Source organism: Crocuta crocuta, unplaced genomic scaffold (assembly GCF_008692635.1).
Source record: "Crocuta crocuta isolate KB4526 unplaced genomic scaffold, BGI_CrCroc_1.0 scaffold479, whole genome shotgun sequence".
Taxonomy (NCBI): Eukaryota; Metazoa; Chordata; class Mammalia; order Carnivora; family Hyaenidae; genus Crocuta; species Crocuta crocuta.
Genome location: NW_027531875.1, coordinates 945,531 through 969,275, shown reverse-complemented (window position 1 = coordinate 969,275; position 23,745 = coordinate 945,531). Strand labels below are relative to the sequence as shown.

Sequence of the window (23,745 nt, the reverse complement as noted above, 5' to 3'; positions counted from 1 at the left end):
CTAAAAGAAACAATGATGTATAAAATATTTATGATAAATAAAATTATTGCATTTAATGTCATTTTCTCGAAAACCAAAGTCATCAAATCCCTTAATGTCATATTAAACATAAACAATACCAGCTCAATTTAGAGGAAATGTACACCAATACCAGCTTCTGACTACAAAAATAAAGAAGTTAAAGCCCTGCAGTTTGTCTGATTTAGGTCAGATAATCATGGAAACAAAAAAATATTTAAAATTATTTATTTTATCATTATGCACAATGAAGGAAAGCATTATAGAGAGCAGAGTTCTTTCCCACCATAAAATTATTTACACCCATTTATTTAGCTAGAAACACTAGCTAAAAGAGGTACTGGTATATTCCATTTGTAATAATTTCTCTACAGCAAACAACTGTCTTAAGCTTGGAACAGGTTTAAGAAAATATTGCCTCATAGGTCTCTTTCATTCTTTTGAGTCTCGGTCACTAAGAGCTCAAGGTACTTTGAGAGAATCCTGGTGTCCTGTTTCGTCGGATGAATGCACTGAAATCAAGCAATGTGTTTGTATTCTTGAAAATACTCTTAAATCCATATAAATGTTGCTTGAGTCAAGGAACTCCTATTTCTCCTCCTGGCTCTATGACATGTGAAGGGCATTTGTTATGAAAGCTTCACACCAATTTTGTTTTGTTCCTTCTTCATCAGCCGCTGTGCCTCCTTTTCCATTTTCTTCCTTTGTTGTTCTGCTGCTCTCTTTTCTCTGTCTGCTATCTTCTGCTGCCTGAAGAGAAACACAGTCCTATTTTTACTTTTAAAAAATACTACACAGGTAAAATGGAAAATCAATTCCAGAAAGAAATAGCTATCAAAAAATAGAAGTTCAAAAAATCTTCATTCTCCCTGCTTTGAAAACTTCAAAGATTTTCAAAACTAGTATTTATTTTAATCCTTAGAACAAAACTTGCAAAATAAGAGTATTATCTCTATTTTACAAATAAGTAAGATGAGGAACAAAAGCTGAGCGACTTGCCCAAAGTCATTAGCTTAAGTACAAGGACAAGAACCCACATCTTCTAACCCCTCTTCTTCAGATTATTTTCACTAAAACACCACATCTCCACACCAAACCTTCTTTTTGATAGCATTCAGAAAAGCCTGATGCTGAGGATTAAATCTCCTATTATTATAATAGTTAAAAACACTCTGCTAGAGGAAGTCAAGAACACAGATGTGCAGGGGATGGGCATAGAGGAGGACACTTATGGGGATGAGCACTGAGTGTTATGTGGAAACTAATTTGACAATAAACTATTTGTAAAAAAAAAAAAAAAAAAGAACACAGATGTGCAGAACACAATGCCCAAAGAAAATGGAAACTAAACACCTGCCGTCCAACTGGAAGCTAGCAATCTATTTACGGATTAACATTTGGCCAGCTCTACTGATGAGCGGGCAGAATGGTGGGTATTACTGATCATACATGAGGAGATCCTTAGGTCTTCCCTGGCCTCTCCCTGACTCTACTGACCCAGAATCACTAGCCTTCTGTTATCTGACTGACTCGTGTGGGGAGTGATGAGAGAGGAGGAAAAGAACCGACGCTGGTTCTGGATCTGAAGTTTAGGGTATGAGAATATAGGTCAAAGCACGCAAGGCTGAGGAAGGAAGCGGCAGAGGCCACAGTTGCCTGTGGGATAGGCGACACAAGCTTATAACATGGAAAAATCCAGTGTGGATTTTCTATATGTGGGGCAGCTCGAAACTGACTCCGGGAAGCAAAATCTATGTCTCATCACATTTATTAAGTGGGAGTAAGCGGAGTGGTGTATGACCCAAATTCAAGACAGTACAGGGCTATTTTAGGCAATATTTTGACCTTCACCATCAATTAACTAAAATTTCAGAAGTATAGTTTTTTAAAAAAATCTACTTTTCACTAGCTCTGATACCTTTCAAGCAAAACTGATTATCTGCTCTAAAATAACCAAAATGTCAGTGGCAAAAAGGGAGACAGGAAAAGAAGTCTAAAGGGTCGGCTGTTTGCAAACAAGTAAGATCAAATAAGCCTTTCACTGGTTACTAGCTGAAGTGTAAACATCAACAATTAATGTTCCTGGAAAATGAGGCAATTTAAAGATTATTGCAGAGAAAATCCCTTTTTCCTCTCAAGATACACACTTGGAATTTCTAATGTACAGGAATCTTCTTCCTTAATGATACTGATTACAGTACTGGCAGTAGTAAAGCAGCAGTGGGAAACAGACGGAGTCAGAGGACATGGGAGAGAGGACATGGAGTGTGAATACGCTAAAAATTCTCAGTGTTCTTCTGGGGGCAGTAAGCCACAGGACTCCTTCATGTCTCTTTGACTAACTTATGCAACTTGCAACATGAAGCATATATATAACTGACCCTTCTTCCAAGCTGTCATATAAAACACCAAGTTTAGGGTTTTTTGTTTTTGTCTTATTTTGGTCAGAGTGCAAGACGACAGGGTGGAAAAAAAGGTTTTGGTACAGTAAATGTTAAGATACTGTGAATCCATAAACTGTACAGTGCTGTTATTATTACCAGATTCAGAATGAATGGCCCTTCCTTTATCCTGTGGTTAATGATCAGTAGAACCCCCCCAAATGTTTTAAAACACCCAAACTTCTGTATCTATGATTTATCAAAAAAAGAGTAAAAAAATAGATAACTTATCTATTTTTATGATCCATGTAACATAAATATGGCTGTTAACAATTTAAAAAATACTTCCTTTACCGTAAATGATGATTAAATAAAAACTAAATATTTAAAACTCTCATAACTTTACTATTAAAATTTGACCTGTCCCNCCATAACTCCAGGTATTTAACTGCACCCTCTGCTGGCTGTTCAAGGTAATTGTAGTTAATTGATAACAGCCAGAGAAAATATAAAAGTGAAATCAATGAAATCAGTTGTTATTAATTTTCTATCCCTATTATAAAAACAATATTTTAAATTTATAAAATTGACATCACTTTATTTTACTATATCTTAAAAATGCAAACATAATTTACATACATTTAAATATCTTCAGCTTTTCATCAGTGATGACGGTCACAAACTCAGAGTAAATTCTGTTTATTCTTTCGTCTAATGCAACTAGCCAAGAATTATATTTATTGCTCACAAAAACACAGAGATAACATAAACACCAACAAAAACAAACTTGAAGACCTCTAGAATAATATTTTCTTCTCTGTAGAATGGGCAGTAACAGTGATATAATTATTTACAACTGATAAGGCTTTTGAGTACATCAACTAAGATATATATACAAATGTAGAGTGCTATATACGTTATTTCCATTCAAACGCGTAGTGCTGGGCACTATTCTAGACCACGAAGAAACAAAAATGAAGATAGAATTTGTGACTTAGAGGAATATATAGTGATGGCTCACATTTCAAACTATGTTTTAGAGGGAATGTAGTATAAAGCAAATAGTATAATATGATGTATATATGAAAAAGATCTCATTTGCCATTGATAACATTATTACTCTTTTGCTTTTGTTTCTATAATGCTTTAAATACTTGGTTTCTGTTAACTTTTAATCATATACAGTAGTATATGTAGTCTGAGTCTCAATGACTCAATTGAATCTCAAGCTCAACCGAGAAAGATTTAAGAAAAATAAAATGTTTGGCAGAATTAGCTTTCTTGACCTTGACTGTACATGAACAAATCTGGTTCCTCTACTCGAGTTGGTGTAAATATTACTAAAATACCTCAGAACTTCTTCTGCTTGCCAGGCCGCATCTTCTTCTTCTTCCCATGCATTGGTATTTTCCTGCCAGGTATCTAAGTCACCTAATTCAGGCTACAACAAAACACAAGACAAAATGATGTTTGTAAAGAGCTCTCCTTTCTCCCATTAGAGATCAAGAAAAGTTAACACAGAGCTCAGAGCCTGTCACTGCCCTGTGTCGTCTTCACGTCCCATCAAAGGCCCGGATGATCTGGCTCGGGGTGTGCCTGGAACTGGGGGGTTTCCTGTGATGTGTGACTTTCAGTACTCAGCAGTCCTGGGCAGGCCCAGATTTCTCCCCATTTTATGTTTTAAAGGGTACTCCTTTTATACTGACTTCTTTTTCTGCCTACTTTAAATTGGAATAGACAAGAATAGAACATTTCTTCTTTCTGTTTCTCCCTTCTCAGGGAGCAGACAGGGTGGGAGTGGGGGCAAGAGAAGAGACTAACTGGAGATGGGATCAGAGGTGCTTCACTACTCTGTGCTGAGATCAACTTGAGGAACTGAAGTTTCTAAACCGGCACAGCCATTTTCATTTAAGCATAAGTAACATACAGATTTTTCAATGGCTCTTACTTTGTGGGTCCAAGGCAAACACAACAAATTAGCCAAAACTTACTCTTCACCAGAGTACTTCTACATTGTGCTTCCTTCTGCCTGTCCTACTTACTTGCTACCAGTAGGCTGGTCACCACCTTCCACTATTCCTCAGACCAGACCTCTAAAAGTTCACTTTTTCTTCCACCAAACAATAAAAATGCTCATTCTGGAATGTTTGGTTAGGTGCAGAAGTGACTATTAGCATAAAATAACTGGCAACAATCTGGGAATAGATTTATTTATATTTTCTTTTGAGCACTTACACCTAAAAATGAAGTAAAATGTGTGGTTTTCTCCTCCTAACTATAAATGTAATACCATCCACTGCTAAAAATATTTTTTTAAGATTTTATTTTTAAATAATCTCTATACCAAAAGTGGGGCTCGAACTCACAACCCCAAGATTGAGAGCCACATGTTCTATGGGCTGATGACTCTGCCAGCCAGGCACCTACTCTGTTAAAATTTTTTAGTGTATTTCTGATGATCTGTTTAATATAGACCTCTAGAAGTATAAGAGCTAAATCAAATTTTTAAAAAAACCATTAAAACCACTGAAGCGAATACAAATGACCCTCTTGAAAAGTTATACCAACTTCTCCTAATGACAGCAACAGGAAAACCCTCGTCTCCCTAATGTCTGTCAGGGCCAATAGTTTTCTTTCTTTTTCGCTACTTTGTTAAGATTTAAAAATGGTGTCTTATTATTTTACTTTGGATTTCTTTGAGAACATTTCTTCATGTTATCAGGCTAGGTCTATTTCTTATCCATTTTTCCACTGAGGTGTTTGACTTCTGTGTATAAAACATTTATATATTTAAAAAGTTAACTACTAAGACAATAAAAAAAAGAGTGATAATCTGATCCTTTAGTACAGATGGGCTTCTAAGTAAAAAAGTTTTAAATGATAAGATTAATTTTTTACATTAAAAACTACAATTATCTGCCCATCAAAAACATCCAAACCAAATTATAAAGCCAACAACAAACTGAAAAATTATAAAAGATGACAGAAAAAGTTAATATCCTTACTATAAAAAGAGCTATCAAAACAATACAAATGATTAAATCCCCCCCAACAGAATGTGGAATTTCAAAGAAGAGCTTAATTGGTAGAATGGGTGGTAAATTGTTTTTGGAGCAGAGAACAAAGTGCAGTAGATTACCATTCTCTCCTAAGCCATTGCTCCCTTACTTAGTCTGCTGGAGTTAGCATTGGAGATTCTCTATCCACACGATTTACCTTTTCCAACTCTATAAGGAGTTACATATTTACAACTTCATAATGAGCTATATTAGTGTTATAGTAACTTATAATTATAGTTAAGTTGAAAATATTTACTAATTCATCATATAAATTTGAACCACTTTACCAATATGGATCAAACATATATGAATAAAGTATAAGACTTGGAAATATAAAAAACCCTTAAACATGTTATGCTATTTTAGAGAAATAGCTATGGTACTATTATGCTCTTTGTAACATGATGTAACTGCACAGGAGTTATCAAAATTTGCATTATTTATGTGTGATCATTTGTTATCATTTATTTAATACTGAAGCTCCCCCAAAAGAATGCATTCTTTTGAAGCAAGGACTCTGCTTGTTTCCTTACTTTCTACTATATTACTAGCACCTAACACACTGTCTCACATTAGTAGGAATAGTTTTTGATCAATGAATTAAAAACCTACATAAACATGGGTCCTCCAGGAGAGGGGACTCTGAAATACCTGTGCAGTTTAAACAAACAAATAATATGGTGGTTGTTTAAAGCTACGTCTGCAAATTCTTTGGCATTTCTTCCTCAAGTGGTAGAGCTGAATTCCTCTCCCCCTCGCATGTGGGCTGGATTTAGTGATTAGCTTCCAATGAATAAAATAATGTGGAGGTGACAGTGTGTCCCTCATACGACTAAGGCATGAACAGGCATTGTGGCTTCATCTCTACATGTCCTCTCTCTCTCAGGGACTGCTTGTTCTGAAAACATCAGCAGTTATGTTGCATGGAAACTCGAGCTGCCCTGTGGAGAGATCCATGGCAAGGAACTGAGCTTTATGCAACCAACCAGAATTAAATTGCCAGGCATATAAAGTGAGCCACCTTTGAAACGAAGCCTCCAGTTCCAGTCAAGCCTTCAGATGACTTGTCTGGAAACTCATTAGAAACCCTGAGCCAGAACCACCCAGTTGAGTCACTCCTGGATTCTCGATCCACAGAAACTGTAGGAGATAAAGCATATGTTTACTGTTTTAAGCCACTAAATGTGGAGCTGTTATATAATAATAACTAATATAATAAACTAATCAATAATTAACCAAAGCATGATTAAGCTTAGATCTGGGGAGAAGTCTGAACATTGGTGTTTTCAAAAAAAAATTCAAAGGGGCACCTAAGTGGCTCAATCAGTTAAGTGTCAGACTTTGGCTCAGGTCATGATCTCATGGTTCACAAGTTCGAGCCCCACATCAGGCTCTGTGCAAATAGCTCAGAGCCTAGAGCCTGCTTCTTATTCTATGTCTCCCTCTCTCTCTGCCCCTCCCCTACTCAAGCTCTTTCTCTCACAAAAATAAATAAAAACATTTTTTAAAAATTCAAAGCTAATTCTGAGATACTTCCAAGGTTGAGAAACAGTTATATACTTTCCTTACTACTTTTGTCCTTAAAACTGATGCATTTAAGTCAAACCAAGTATAAGTCAACTTATACTTTAAATGTAAATATACTCTACTAGGAAAACAATTTATGACTCACTTAAAATTACCTGCTTTTAAATTTAAATTTCAGTGGTAATGTCCGTAAAGGTCATATTTTTAAGTAACATATTGTCTCCATCTATTTTGTATACAGTGGGACTCTGATCTTAGTAGCTTATGTAATTTGCAATCTCATAAAAGGATAAGATTGGTAACAAACTCCAGATTAATCTCTCTCAATCGGGCTAAACCAGTTTCAAAGCAGGGAAATACAAATATTATGTTCACTTTGATTTTTTTCTTCTCTTTTCAAGAAAACAAATAAAAACAAAACCTTTTCTAGATACCATTAACATACTTACAGACTGATGAAGAAAAGGCATATCTTGTGTGGCTGCTAATCTACTAGAGAAACCTGTGCTACCATCTGGGATGCCAAAATTTAATGGTTCTCTCTTCTTAATAATGATCTGAAAGATTAATTGAAACAGAATTAACAGGAATATTTTACATATTATGTAAAAAGAAACAAGATAATTAAGTGATCAAAGTATTTTATAATTATTTTAAATGTCCTACCTTTCTTTTAAAAATTTATAAATGCAGTATTTTTTAAATCTCTAAGTATCAAAATTCTTAGGCAACTGTCACACAAATCACTTAGATACTAAGAAAAATCCCATTTTACTTTTTTTTTTTTTAATTTTTTTTTAATGTTTTACTTATTTCTAGAAGAGAGAGAGAGACAGCGTGAGCAGGGGAGGGTCAGAGAGAGAGGGAGTCACAGACTGAAACAGGCTCCAGGCTCTGAGCTGGCAGTCAGCACAAAGCCCGACACGGGGCTCGAACCCACGAACCGTGAGATCATGACCTAAGTGAAAGTCAGACGCTTAACCGACTAAGCCACCCAGGCACCCCTCCATTTTACTTTTTCTAAAAAAAAATAAATTTTCCTCTTCTTTCAGTAGACCCACAAAATAGAAGTTAGCACTTTTAGTCACTGTATTAAATAGGAATATGTGTTATATCTTATTAAAAGCTCTCTTAGCATAAATGCATCGATGAATGTATTAACTCTTACAAGGCAGTACTATTAGCTGTGTAGCTTGTAAACATTTTCAGCCTAATTAACTTATTAAGGTATTAATGTAGTATTCTGGGTTCCTATTAAGAGCAGCAATATTTGGGATGCCTGGGTGGCTCAGTCGGTTGGGTGTCCAACTTCGGCTCAGGTCACAATCTCACGGTTTGTGGGTTTGAGCCCCACGTCGGGCTCTGTGCTGACAGCTAGCTCAGCACCTGGAGCCTGTTTCAGAACCTGTGTCTCCCTCTCTCTCTGACCCTTCCCTGCTCACACTGTCTCTCTCACTGTCTCTCAGAAATAAATAAAACATTAAAAAAATTTTAAAAAAGCAGCAATATTCTTCCCAAACATAAGGTATTCATCTACTAAGAAACTCAAACTCCTTGAAAAATACACAACTTAATGCTTTTCAGCATTTGGACCAATGAAGACATTTGGACAACTTAACTAAAACAATCATGATTACAGAATGTAAATGTTATCAGCCCTGAAACTGTAAAAATAAATTTATAGCTGAAACTGGCTGGAAGGTAGAAGAGAGTGAGAAATCCTATTAGAGATGGTGGAATAAATAATGTCCTCTTTTTATAAAGTATATTTAAAAAAATATTTTCTATGTATGACAGAACAAGAAATGGAACTCTAAGTATGTTTGTTTTTAAATAGCAGAGTGACTAGTGAGGTGGACTAGAATAACATCAGAATATTTGGAAGAGGGGGAAGAGTGGGTGTGGGTAGTATGAAACAAACCTCATCTGCCATTGTATGAAGTCAATGGACAATGCCTGTGATTGGGAAATCAAGACACAGCAATTTAAGCATATTATATGTAGATATGATAAAACACATTACAAGCCCAAACAGGAAAAGTTATGAGTGATTGCTTATGGGAAGCAGAGGTGGCTATGAGGAATGATGGTGCAGAAGCTTGTTGCTTTTCACTAAAATTTCTTCTATATTCTTTGACTTAAATTTTTTTTAAGTGCATGTATGATCTTTGATAAAAAGAAAGGAAAATAATCAGTCATGTTCTTTTTCCAATAATTCCCTCTACCTTTAAGTGATCTTCCATATCCAACTCAAAATGGATTAAGCAAAGTGTGGAAGACTAAAGTAAGTCCACAATTATTCTGCTCTCAGAGTCTTACATCAGCTTTATAACGGTTATGAACAATGGACACTATACCATCAGTTTGCAGACGTCACTGAACTGTGAACTCTCTTACGGTAAGAACTTTACCTTATTCAGCTTAGTCTCTACAGGACAGACTGGAATCTAGAATCTGTTCTACAGTTGGGTTTCAGTAATGTTTATATAACTTTAAAAGACGTGGCAGTACAACTTACTAGATATACATCTAGGTAACTTGAATATATAAACCTGTTTAATATGACAGAAAACACAACAAATTGATAACTAAAAATAGGCTTTCTGACAAACATGAATTATACTGTCTAATTTTAACTATAGGAATCAGAAAAGCAGGTTAATAGTTTAATTTCCAAAAGCACAAATGTTTAACATACTTTCTGAGTTTTCCTTATAGTTGGTGTCATGTCCTTAAAATAGTCAGGTTCCAGTTGTTCCAAAGCATTTTGTTGTGTTGTCACATTCCCATTACCTCCTTCAATCTTAACACTTGTGGGCGCATCCTCATCCCAGGACGTCCACTCTTCAACGTCTGTCTACAATTAATTGACAAACATTGTCCGTCACAAAGGAGTCAACATCTCAATCACCATTTATTAGAAAAATAGGCTTTCTAGGGGAGCCTAAGTGGCACAGTTGGTTAAGCAACCAACTTCAGCTCAGGTCATGATCTCACAGTTCGTGAGTTCGAGCCCCACGTAAGGCTCTGTGCTGACAGCTCAGAACCTGGTGTCTGCCGCAGATTCTACGTCTCCATCTCTCTCTGTCCCTCCCCCGCTTGCACGCTGTCTCCCTCTCTCCCAAAAATAAATAAACATCAAAAAAAAAAAAAGAAAAGAACCATAGGCTTTCTAAAAAAAATTGGTTTTCAAACTTTTTGACCAAAAGGAAAATACAAATTTTATAACACATACCAAAACTAGACCAAAAGTTTAAAAAAAACACTTGTACTAGAAGTTAGACAATCAGTTCTATCCATTAAAAAACAAAACCAAAACAAAAATAAATGCTTTAAAAACTGAACTGACATTTAGAACTACATTCCACTGAAAGAATATTAAAACTTGGATCCTTAGCCTAACCAGATTGATTACCTGATTAAAGAAAAAAAAAAATCAACATTCTTTTTTTTTTTTTAATATTTTTATTTATTTCTAGGCTAGAGAGAGACAGCGTGAACAGGGGAGGGTCAGAGAGAGAGGGAGATACAGACTCTGAAACAGCCTCCAGGCTCTGAGCTGGCAGTTAGCACAGAGCCCGACGCGGGGCTCGAACCCACGAACCGTGAGATCATGACCTAAGCGAAAGTCAGACGCTTAACCGACTAAGCCACCCAGGCGCCCCAAAAAAAATCAACATTCTTGATAAGATTTATAGAAGACAGAATCTCAAATGTAATATTCAAAATGTCTGTGAAACAACTCAAAATTATTCAGTAAACAATAAACTTCAACTTGCATGAAAAAACAATGTTATAATTATCTAAGACTTTAAAATAGTTATAAAAAAACCTCAATAAGCAAGAACAAACACTCTTGAAATCAATGGAAAAACAAAATAGAAAATCTCAGTAAAGTAACAGAAAATATTATGAACAACCCAATAAAAATTTTAGGATTAAAAAAATATAACAAAAATCCTGACCTGACTACCATAAAATTCTGACCATGACATACTAATTAATGGTCTGCAATTCAGTTGGAAAACTATGGTTCTGGAACACTTATTCAACCTTAAAAGAAAAGAATTACCTGTTTAGGAACTGATGAATAATCAACTGTAGTTGGCAACGTTATTTGGTCTCCACTTAATTTCCGTCCTCTGCCAGATCTAAAATAAAAATGAAATAATTTATTTTAATAACTACCAAAACAAACATGGTAAAAGCACTACGGACAGTAGCTGAAGGCTTATAAAAGAAGATCTTTTACAATTTTGCAGTTATTTATTTTAGTAATTGACAGTTGCTCATTAAAATATGAAAAGAAAAGGCATGTATCAGGTACCTTTTAAATATTTTAAAACTCTTAGACAGAACAAAACTGCTTTTTGGCTTAGGACTCAAATTATAGACAAATTCAGGAGGAATATAAATACAAAAACAAAAAAGCAAAGTGATTTTAAACCATGCTCCTTTCTCTTCAAACCACACTCTATAGGTGAAGCTCTGGGACACCTACATCATTTTCAACAAGGTGGCTTGACCTTTATCTTACATATTTGGTTTTTTGGTAAGATTACCTATTAAACTATTAAAAAGTTTGAAAATCACTGGGTTGAACTAAACTGTAATTGGTAAGTTTTTTTTTTTTTTAATATTTTTATTTATTTGTAGGAGAGAGAGAGAGACAGTGTGAACAGGGGAGGGCCAGAGAGAGAGGGAAACACAGACACTGAGCTGGCAGGCTCCAGGCTCTGAGCTGGCAGTCAGCACAGAGCCCGACGCGGGGCTCGAACCCACGAACCGCGAGATCATGACCTAAGCGAAAAGTCGGATGCTTAACCGACTAAGCCACTCAGGCGCCCCTGTAATTGATAAGTTTTAAGGATTAGTAGGAAAACACTATGTTAAACAAGACAGATATTGTAGCTCAGTTGTTAAGAGCATGGGTTATCGGAACATCTGGGTGGCCAGCCAGTTGGTTACGCAACTGACTCTTGATTTCAACTCAGGTCATGATCTCATGGTTTATGGGATTGAGGCCTGAGTCAGGCTCTGCACTGACAGCTTGAAGCCTGCTTGGATTCTCTGTGTCCTTCTTTCTCTGACCCATCCCTGCTTGTCCACTCTCTCTCAAAATAAATAAANATGAACATTCTTTTCTATAAGGTTCATTAATTCCCTTTGGTGTATAGCTAGACATGTCATTTAAATATAGCATAAACCTCAATCTTTCTTGTTTTCACAAAAGAATGGAGAGAAATAAAAGTGGTCACTAATTCAATTCCCATATGGGCCACCCCTCCCAAAAAAAAAAAAAAAAAAAAAAAAAAAAAAAAAAAAGCATGGGTTAAGGGAACTATGTTAACCATAGTTTTCAATGTTACTTCTTTTAATTATGAGTCTAGTTAGAATCAACTAACCTCTCAGCCTCAACATCCTCATCAGTAAAATCCAGTTGTTCAAATCTACTTCTGTGTAAGATTTAATTAAATGATATTTACAGCAGCTAGACACTACACAGTGCCTGGTATATAATAAGGCACTAAAAAAATGGCAGCTATTACAAATGGTTAATCACTTACTTCATTTTAAATAATCTACAAATCATCTACTTAGAGCTAACTGGTAAAATTAGCTATTTTTACTACAAGATTAGAAGTCATATTTTATTTAAAGGATAAACAGATAATATAGCCTATCGCTAAATTTATAATGCAAACCCAATATTTTATAACACATGATCTAGGTTCCTTCTGACAGTTAAGAAAAGCTTACCCTATAAAATGAATCAGTTTTCTTTCAGAATGAACATACAATCAATCCTAAATATATTTATATTAACAATTATAGTGAAATTTATAATGGCAACAACTGTCCTTAATATTTTAAAAATCAAATGCAATTTCTTATACTAAAAGTGCTTTAGTTTTAGAAAATACATATGCAAAGAGAAAAACACTTATAATTTATCTTCTGTTAACCTCCAGCCTCCTGGCAATTAATGCCTATTTTCTTTTTTTTTCTCTCCAAGATGTGCTTTATTTTTTTAAGTCTTTATTTTTGAGAGAAAGAGAGAACATGAGTAGGGAAGAGACAGAGAGAGAGGGAGACAGAGGATCTGAAGCAGACTCTGTGCTAAGAGCAGAGAGCCCGATATGGGGCTCAAACTCACAAACTGTGACATCATGACCCAAGCCGAAGTCAGACGCTTAACTGAAATCAGATGCTTAACGGACTGAGCCACCCAAGAGTCCCAATTAATGCCAATTCTTATCCTACTTTACCTAATGAATTTCTGCCATTCCTCCTCATGCTCTGATGATCTAAGCACTTAGTTCACTATTTTCCCTACTTCCCAAATCCCATTCTCTTCCTGGGTGAATTCAACAATCACCTAAATTTTCCATTTCTTTCTTGACCTTTCTTCCTCCAGTGATTATCTTCACTATTTCATCCACTCATTCCCACTGCATATTATGAACCTCTTTTTTTTAAAAAAATCCCAAATCACTCTACTTCTAACAATAAATGTCCTTAATCCTCAGAGTTTTAGTAGTTATAAATGGCCAGTTAGCCAGAGAATATATTTCCTGGCTCCTTTGAAGCTAGGTGGCCAGATGACTAAGCTCTGGACAGTCAGCTGAGAACAGAATCATTGTGTGCAACTTCTAAATCAAGTCTGCCGCAAAGGAAGAAACAGACTTCTACTTCCTCTTTGACTATATCCTACTCTCTGTGTATTTTTTTTTCACAGTACACCGAGGCCAAAACAAATCCCTAACAGTTCCACTAATTATGTAGCTAGGCCCAAACAATTTAATATTTATCTATGTCCTAACTACTTAGTAGCCATTTTAAAAAATACCATATATAAATTTAAAGACTCTGTAAAGACCTTTAATAAAGTCTTTGAAAAAGAAAAAATATAAATTTAAAGAAAAATAATATTTTGATTTCATTCTTAAATAACCACAATCATTAATGTAATGTGTATGTGTCTACTAGACACACTTCTCAAAATTTGAAATCAGATTGGATACTGCCATCCTCATTTTCTCTTCCACATTAATTCTGGTTCAGCATTTGCTTTAATGCTAGCCTAAATTCTAGCTAAGTTTTAGCTAGGTCACCAAAAATACAAGTAAACAAAAACTTATCTCAAATTATTAAGAATATCATCAAAACTGCTGTAGGATCTAATGCTACAAATGTGAACTACCTCGAACTAGTAGTTTGTGCAGTCTTTACCAGATGCTGACTAACACATTCACTGTGTGTTTTGCTGGAAGTTTAAAAATATCCTGATGATACCCCTGTGAGTTTAATGTGAAGCCCTGAAGTACCACAGGACACAGAACTATATAGTTCTAGGGTACAGTAGTATGGAAAAAACAGAAGTAATTCAAATCTCTGGATGACTTACTGAAGCAGAATGACTTAACTGACTAGGACTAAGTAGTTCACATTCCACATTCTGGAATATTACTTAAGAGATAAAAAAAAATCTATTTTATTTGTGGTTTTTCTGTTCAAGTTTCTTTTTTTTTTTTAATATTAGAAACAACATTCATATTGTAGTATATAAAGAAATACTTATACCTAATTCCACCTAACCACATTAAAACATTCTGGTAAGGAAACAATTATGTACGTAAAAATTCTCTTATTATAACAATGAAAGTTGGTTTGCTTTTTTCTGAAATTCTATAGGAATAAAAATATGATTTTAATTGAAGATGTAAGAATTTGAATGAATGAAAACTCTACTTTCTAGATCTGAAGTAGAGAAAATATTTTTTAAAAATCAAAGAATAATGAATCAAGTTATTCAGCTTAAATATTGTCTGCCCTGCCTTTTTATAATTATGAAGGTATCCAAAATCAGCGAGAAGATAAACAGGTCAATTTGAATATAAAATCTGTTTACCTGCATATTAATCTCTTTAGGAATGAGAATACTGTTGCGAGGCAGGTACAAACTTTAAATAACCGAAACTGTGTGATAGCCATGGTGGGAATTAAAACCTGTGGGAAAAGCACAAAAATAAATGCATTAAGCTGATTTCATAAGCTATATTCCCATTCTGAAGTCCAGCTAAAAGATCCTGTTATGAGCTGTGAACATCAGACATATTTTACTTTTCTTTAGAAACCACAAATGTAACACCATGAATTTTAAAATTAAAATGTAAATCATAGTGACAATTCGAGAAACTAGGTTTTTAAGTTCTCAACAGCGGAAGAAAAAAACCTTTCTGAAATATTCTCAGAATGCTTTTTAAATTCAACTTCAATTATCTTTATTTTCTATGAAAAAATAAAAAAAACATAAAACAATATACAGTTTTTTGTACCTTTTGGAAGTCTGAACCACATGAACATAACAGTATTATTCAAAATATTTAAATTTTTTTAAACTTTTAGATAGATACATCTTATTATTCCCATTTTATAGATGAGGAGACTGAATTAAGAGAAGTCAAATAACTTGCCCAAAGTCACATAGCTAATAACTTGTAAGTAACCATAGAGATGATCTAATCCAGTGGTTTACATCTTTGGGTATTCTTTAAAGAAATAATGATGCCTGGGACTAACCCTAGTAAATCCCCATATTTTCTAAGGGGCAAGTTACAGTTAAAGTAATAACCCTACAAAGGAGATAAAAAATCATCAACAGAAAAGGTGGCAGAGGGTTCCTGGGTGGCTCTGGTCAGTTAAGCGTCCACCTCTTGATTTCAGCTCAGGAAATGATCTCAGTTAGGGGAGTCTGAGCCTCACGTCCAGCTCTGCCCTCTCACCTACTCACGTTGGCTGACATACTTTCTCTCTTAAGAAAAAAAGAAAAGAAGAGAAAAGAAAAGGAAAGAAAAGAAAAAAGAAGAAAAGAGAAGAGAAGAAAAAAAAAAGGTGGCAGAAAACAGGGTAAAGTGGAACAAATAACAGCTGGACAAGTCAAAAACCAATAGCAAGATGACAGACTTAAACCTAACCATATCAATATTCTAATTAAAGGCAAATTGTCTAATATCCTATTTAAAGCCAGAGATTTTTAGATTAAATTAAGAGAGTAAGATCTCATTGTATGCTACCTACAAAAAATGTACTTTAAAAAATAAAAATATGGATAGGCTTTAGCCTTCATTTTGAAGTGAAAGAATGGGGTAAAATACACCATGCTAACACTAATCAAAAACAAGTGGAAGTGACTATTTCAATGTCAGAGTAGATTTCTGAGAAAACTGTATTAGCAGGCATAAAAACAGTCCTTTCATAATGATAAAAGGGTCAGTTAATCAAAAGCACGTAACAATCCAAAATACATACATCCCTAATAACAGAATTATGCCAATATAATAAAGAGGTGACATTACCAGAAAAAGTCTACAGATCTTAAACAACTATTCAGAAAATATTACAAGGAACTTTATGCCTATATTGGACATACGAGATGAAATGGACAAATTCCTTGAAACAAGTTATAAAAGCACAACAAGAAATTGATAACCTGAAAATCTCTCTATCTATTAAGGAAGCTGAATTTGTGGTTCAGACTTTTCCAGGCCCACATGGCTTCCCTGATGAATTCTACCAAACCAAAAGGAAAAAGTAATACCAACTCTATACAAACTACCAGAAAACTGAAAAGGAGAGAATAATTCCAACTCATTCCTTGAGGCCAGCAATCACAGTACTAATCCAGAGCAAAGATATTACCAGGAAGGAAAGAAAACTAGAGACTTTAAGGACACAGATACAACATTCTTTTTTTTTTTTTAATTAAAAAAAAATTAATGTTTGTTTATTTTTTGGGAGAGACAGAGACGCAGGTTGAATAGGGGAAGGGCAGAGAGAGAAAGAGACACAGAATCTGAGGCCACCTCCAGGCTCCAGATGTCAGCACAGTGCAGGACATGGGGCTTGAACTCACAAACTGAGATCATGACCTGATCTGAACTCTGATGCTTAACCAACTGAGCCACCCAGATGCTCCCAAAAATTTTCTTTAAAGTTTATTTATTTTTGAGAGAGTGAGAGAGAGAGAGAGAGAGGGAGGGGTCAGAGAGATACAAAACTCTTAGGAAAATAATCTATAAATTGAAATCAACAATATATAAAAGGATAATATCTCAGACCACGTGGGGCATAGCTTAGAGAAATTCTGAAGATCTGAATTAACTTAAAAAGATCTTTCAGAGCTTGAAGACTCAGCATGGTTAAGATATTAAGTCGCCCTAAGTCGAATTATAGATTCAATGCAATACCAATCAAAATCTCAGCAAGTTTTTCTCTCTAAAACTTGACAATTCTAAAATTCAAATGTAAATACAAAAAGCCTGTAACAGTCAAACAACATTTAAAAAGAACAAAGTAGAAAGACTAATACTACCTGATATCAAGTCTTGTTATAAAAGCCATAGTAATCAAAACAGTGTAGTGTTGGAGTCAAGACTGACAGAAAAAAATGTACAGAAATAGACCCATATACATATGGACAACCGAAATTTGACAAAGATGTAAAGACAGTTCAGTGGAAAAAGGACAGTCTTTTTGACAAATAGCACTGGGAAAACTGTGGACATCCAGGCACAAAAGCAAACAAAACAAACTTCAATCCATACCTCATATCACTTAAAAAAGTACTCAAAATGAATCACAGACCTAAATATACAACCTAAAACTAAAAACTTCTAGAAGGAAAAAAAAAAGGGCAAAATCTTGGTGACCCTGAGTGAGGCAAAGATTTTTTAGATAAGACACCAAAAGTACCATCCATCAAAGAAAAATAAATCAATAAACTGGGTTTCAAAAAAATTAATAACTGTAGAAGTTATTGAATTGCAGAAATCCAAACACACTGTTGAATGAAAAGACAAACCACGGGTTAGGAGAAAATCTCTGCAAAGCATATACTGATAAAGGACTTGTATCCAGAATATATAAGGACCTCTCAAAACTCAGTAAGAAAACAAATAACCTAATGAAAAAATGGGCAAAAGGTCTAAACAAACACTTAACCAAAGATATACAATGGTAAATAAGTATATGAAATGACAGTCAACATCATTAATCAGAAAAATGAAAATTAAAACCATAGTTTAAAACCATTTTATACCTATTAAAATGGCTCAAATTAAAAAATAATGACCATACCAAGTACTGGTGAGGATGTGGAATAACTTTAACTCTCATACACTGGTAGTGAGAATGTAAAATGGCATAGTCATTTTGGAAAACAGTCGGTAGTTTCTTACAAAGTTAAATATGTACCACTTGACCCATCCATTCTACTCCTAGGAATTTGCCCAAGATAAATGAAAGCATGTACTCATACAAAAACTTGTACTTGAATAGCAGAATAGCAGCTTTATATTTAATAGCTCCAGACTAGAAACAACCCAAATATATGTCAACAGGTGAATGAGTAAACAAACCACAGTATATACATAGAGTAAATTTCTACTCAGTAATAAAAAGTAATGAACTACTATTGCAAGCAACAACATGGCTGTATCTCAAAATAATTATGCTGAGTGAAAAAAGCCAGACAGAAAATATATATGATTCCATATATTTTTTAAAAATACAAACAAACAAATACAAACAAATCTATTGTGACAGAAAGTGGATCAGTAGTACCTTGGGATGGGGCAGGGAGTGATGAGAAGGATAAATTATCAAGGGGAATAAGTAAACATTTCAACATTCAGAGTCTCTAAATACAAGACAGAAAATGAAAATGAAGTTCATTAATCCATGAAAGATGATTATTTTTCCACTGTTAGGAGGTAGAGCAAATAACCCACTTTTAGGAGGTAAAGCAAATAACTTTAAATCAAATCAGAAGAAATAACAAGTATGCACGTGCACACATGCGCGCGCACACAAACAACAGCAATGATGTTTCTGACGATGGAATTTTCATGTTTTAGCATCTCCTTGCCTTTTATTTCTCACAGGAGGAAAATTATTGAGAAAGCACTTAGAATAAGATTCCTATGTTGGAATAATTTGACTATATCAGTATATCATCCAGCTTCTTAATTTTCTCAACCAGCGAACTAATATACGATGAAATTAACTTTTCTGCGCCAAGTGCAGCAAGAAGCTACACAACCAAAACTCATTTGCTTCCGAGTCCATTAGTAACAACTTGGGAAACAATCATTACAACTGGTTAATACCATTATTTGGAGTAGAATGAGTTGATCAAACAAACGAAAACATAATTTGATACATTATTTTTTCTGAAATAAAAAAGCATAAACACTATATTTGGACGTCAGTTCTATATATATTTACTTAAAAGAGGGTGAAACCTAACTTAATAATTATCATGTAATCAGAGAGCTGTATGTTACTTCTACCCAAAATTAAAATGCTGACTTGTTTTTTTAAGATAAGCAATAAAACTGAGAAAAATAACGTAAGATTCAAATCTTCCGAGATAAATACACCATCCCTGTATGAATAACCTGCCGTTTTAAAATATATTTCATTTATGTACAGATTAAAGCAGAGACTACTCTTTGTTTTTAATTACCAGATAGGAGAAATAACCTCCTAAAGTCTTGAAAACAGCATGTAACAGTGTTCTCAACTAGTAAGATATTAAGTTAAAAACAATATAGTAAAAAATAGTGGTCACCTCTGACGGAGGAGTGGTATACAAGCATAAGGGAACTAAGATCTATATTTTATTTCTGAGTGGTACCACCACCAGTATACTATATATACTGTTTGTATGTTATGCCTTAATATAAAAATTGAAAACAAAACAAAACAAAACAAAAACAGAAAGCAAGGGGGCACCTGGGTGGCTCAGTGGGTTAAGTGTCAGACTTGGTTTCAGCTCAGGTCATGATCTCACAGTTTCAGGAGTCTGAGCCCCCCCCTCCCCCGCCCCCATGTTGGTAGCATGGAGCCTGCTTAGGATTCTCAGTCTTTCTCTCTCTCTGCCCCTCCCCCACTCATGCTGTCTCTCTCAGGATAAACTATAGAAAACACACACACACACACACACACACACACACACACACACAAAGAAATACAAGTTATCTCTTATGGTACCTGATCCTAATTGCTCTATAGAGCCACTACTGCCAGTCCCTTCAAAGAAGGGCAAAACACACAGCTAGCTCTTTTCATCTCTAGAATTAGAAAGGTAGAAAGGCCAAGTAGACCCTACAGTGACAGAGTTCTAAAATCTCTTAGCAATGCTCATACTTCTGTACATGTGGAGGCTGTACCCCACATGAATGGAATGATTTACTGAATGCTTGTATTTGGAGTTGGCTTACTAATTGGAAAAAATAGTGACTCAAAGAGTATGAACCAAAAAAAATTAAGAAGTTCACTATTCAAGTAACTTTAATATTTCTGTGAACAAAACCCTCAATTACTGGCTTACTGGATTTCAAAAAATGCAATAATTTTGACTGCTCCTTTCTCTTTAGTCCCTGATATCCAAACTGCTAACGGCCTTATTCCATTTCCTAATACTGCCCATATTCTTCTCTATTTCCACTACAATCTCCCTAGCATAAGCCTTTTTTATGTCTGCTGGGCTGTTACAAAGTCTTCTTAATTCCAGTATATTTCTCTTTACAGTACTTCTATTCTGTATTTTGTACTAGAGTTTTCTCTATGTACCTTATCTGCCCTGCACAATCTTTCCCCAGAGGATCTTGCTTATCTAGTGCCTCCAGTTATCAGTTGCAAAGACAGACCTGAAAGGTTTAACTGCTTTATTATGAACAGAATGGTCTGACAAGTTAAGATGAACAAAAGTTTCACTTTAAAGCTGATTTGTAAAGAACAGAACTCTCAACCAAAAGAAAGCAAACATTCCTAAATAAAAATTTAGGCTAAAATTTTGGAATAATTACAAGAAAAAAAGACAGCTAGAAAATAGATTGTATGGAATGTGGCACTTGGGGGAAAAAGGGAAGAGAACTGAGAAGATGCTCTATCAGGATGTTTTGAAAGGAAGAAGACATTTAATATTTAAGGACTGGGGAAAGGAGTGGATCTCGGGATATATAGATGACTGTACAGCTGAAAATAAATTTCATATAGAACCTTTACAATCACTGTCATCACCTTGCCACAAATATTGTTGTGTGTCATTAATCAGTATTTGTCAACTTGGCTGACTTCAATGGTAACTGGAAATAAAATTTAAAGTTTTGTTCAACAGGGACACCTAGGTGGCTCAGTTAGTTGAGCATCTGAGTTCAATTTCACCTCATATTATGATCCCAGCATTGAGGGATCAAGCCCTTGGTCGGCTCCTCGCCTGAAGCCTGCTTAAGATTTTCTCTCTCTCTCTCTCTCTCTTTCCCACCCCACCTGACCCTCTCCCTTGCTCACACTCTCACTTTCTAAAATAAACTATTTTTCAACAGAAGAACAGGAAGTGGGACTATTATTGACAATAGAATTCTTTCCCCAGCAATTAAGAATATCCTCATTCTGTGGAAATTTTGATTATCAAGAGACAGGAACCAATATTCATGGACCAGCTACTATATGCCAAGCATTATCTAAAAATTATCTCTTAGCCCATAAAACCATCTAATGAGATACATATTATTGTTTTCATTTCACAAAACTGAAGCACTAAGAGTAAACACTTGTTTCCTTGTTCCTATTCCCAATGACTCAGATTCAAACTGAGGTCTATTTATTTAATTCAAAGGCCAAGAACACCTCACTAACAATGCACATGTTTAGTAATGCAGTGATAATATAACTTCCAGGTTAAATTGTCTAACCAGTTGCAATGGATGGGGAAAACGCACTCAAGTTAACTATCCAAAATTTTGATTTTATAAATTACACTCATTTGCAAGCACCAACATTATTTGAGGCCCACAGTTGCTTAATGTTTCAATTCAACTCAACGAATATATATATATATTTAGCACCTACTATCTAACAGATGCTAACCTGGGTGTTGCGAAAAACTATTGGCCCAGTACAGAGAAACCCTTTGTTTGTTCTCAACTGTCACAAGCTAGTGACAATATAAGTGACAAGAGACAGGGACCCAATCAGTCTTGCACAGGGTGGTATTTCTAAACCTTATTCAATGGCAAGCACATAACAGGTACTCAAATATTGGTTGAAAGAAGGGAAATTAACATCCCGTGAGTACTCAGTATGTTCAAGACATAGTTGTAGACAATCTATGTTCTATCACACCACTGGACTCCTAAGGACAAAGGAGGAAAGTTCCACTATACCCATTTAACAGATGAAGCTGACAGTGAAGCTCAGATTTACTCACCCAGGATTTAGAGACTGGATTAGACCCCAGAGCCCAGGCTCTCCCCACACAATATCCCATTTGACAAACCTTTTAATTTTGTACTCACTGCCTCAGTCTCATTTTTGAAACGTCACCAACTTGTTAAGTACGCATGTTAGGCTACTTTGCACTTTGGTACTTCAAAATATTTTCAAAACTGAAACTGCTAATAAAACCTAATTTTTAAATTAAAATTTCCTTTAAAGTTAGTAGGAAAATACAAAAACTTAAGATATTGCAGGAAAAAGATCCGAATTCTGAAGCAACCTATCCTCAGGGCTTCTGGAGATATGACATTTCTAAGAAATCAACAGGAATGAGAATTCCACTCAGTCAAGAGAAAAAGATTCACCTACAATTTTGAAAAAAAAAATATTGCGTTAAAATTACAAGATTAAATGTACCTCCCTTCCTTGTAATTCCACATAAAGTGCTGGCGAGATCCTTTCAGTAGAGTCACTGTATCACAATTTGTCAAATAAACCAAGCCAAAAATCTATGTTAGTACACACTAGAATAAATAAGTCTTCAACTGCTGTAATTCTAAAAATATATTTTTGAAAAATTTTAATACCAAAATTAAAAAAAAAATACATATGACCTAGTACGGTACAGAACAGTCTCAAATTAAGTTCGTAACTCTCAAGTCGGTTATGGACTATCACCTGGGTGCAAAAATAAAATTCACCTGAACCCACATGTGAAAAACCAAAGAGAAAGGGAACCAGAAGTAGACCGTGGGCACGGGTGGTACAGTGGAACGCTGAAGGTACCATCTCGGTCACTGAAAGGCCCTCAAATAAATATGTGACACCCGGACTCTTAACAAGTAGGGCAGATCGAGTTGAAGTCTCCTAAACGACTCAAAAAGCAGGAGTTTCACAACTCAAATGCTTCCACTTATGGTCACCCACCTGAAATTGGCTGATGAAAAACCGATCATACCCACTGTACAGATGAGAAAAACAAGAGCGTTTCCAGGTTACACAATCCAACGCCATGCACACGGCGCTCAGAGAAACGCTCCGAATCGCTGCAGGGGGGTGCAGGGGTAGGGTGGGATTAGGATTTTGGAAAAATCTGGGAAGGAGCAAGGCCTGTAGAAGGGCAGGAAGGACCTGCAAATTTCCCTGCAGGGGGTCCATTCGGGGTCTCTAGGGTTTCCACGCCGGCGTCCCGAAGGCGTGTCTCCACGCGTGAGCGCGACATGGTGAGGGCTGCACGCCCAGGGCCCGCTCCCAGTCGCAGTTCCTTCACCCCAGAGGTCACTCCGACCCGGAAATAGTATCCCAGAGTGGCAGTCGGCCGTAGAGGGGAGAAACCGGGTGGAGGGGGGAAAAGGAAGGTGGGAGGGCAGGAAGTGCGTGACGAAGAAGAGGGCTGAGCAGGGAAAGGCAGAAGACCCCCCCTCCCAGCCCCAGGTTGGGATCGGGGGACAGAGGCGGGGGGAACCCCCTCGCGG

At 35.6% G+C, this 23,745-nt stretch overlaps 1 protein-coding gene across 1 annotated transcript; it reads right to left on the bottom strand.

Moving 5' to 3' along the window:
* Positions 1 to 229: 229 nt before the first annotated feature.
* Positions 230 to 23,681, bottom strand: EBAG9 (estrogen receptor binding site associated antigen 9). Its single transcript, XM_077772942.1, has 7 exons — positions 23,198 to 23,681; positions 14,898 to 14,995; positions 11,058 to 11,136; positions 9,684 to 9,842; positions 7,435 to 7,542; positions 3,749 to 3,840; positions 230 to 768 (listed from the first exon to the last, which is right to left on the bottom strand). The coding sequence occupies exons 1-7, from the start codon at positions 23,426 to 23,428 to the stop codon at positions 648 to 650; spliced, it is 888 nt and encodes a 295-aa protein (XP_077629068.1). The 5' UTR covers positions 23,429 to 23,681; the 3' UTR covers positions 230 to 647.
* Positions 23,682 to 23,745: the final 64 nt, after the last annotated feature.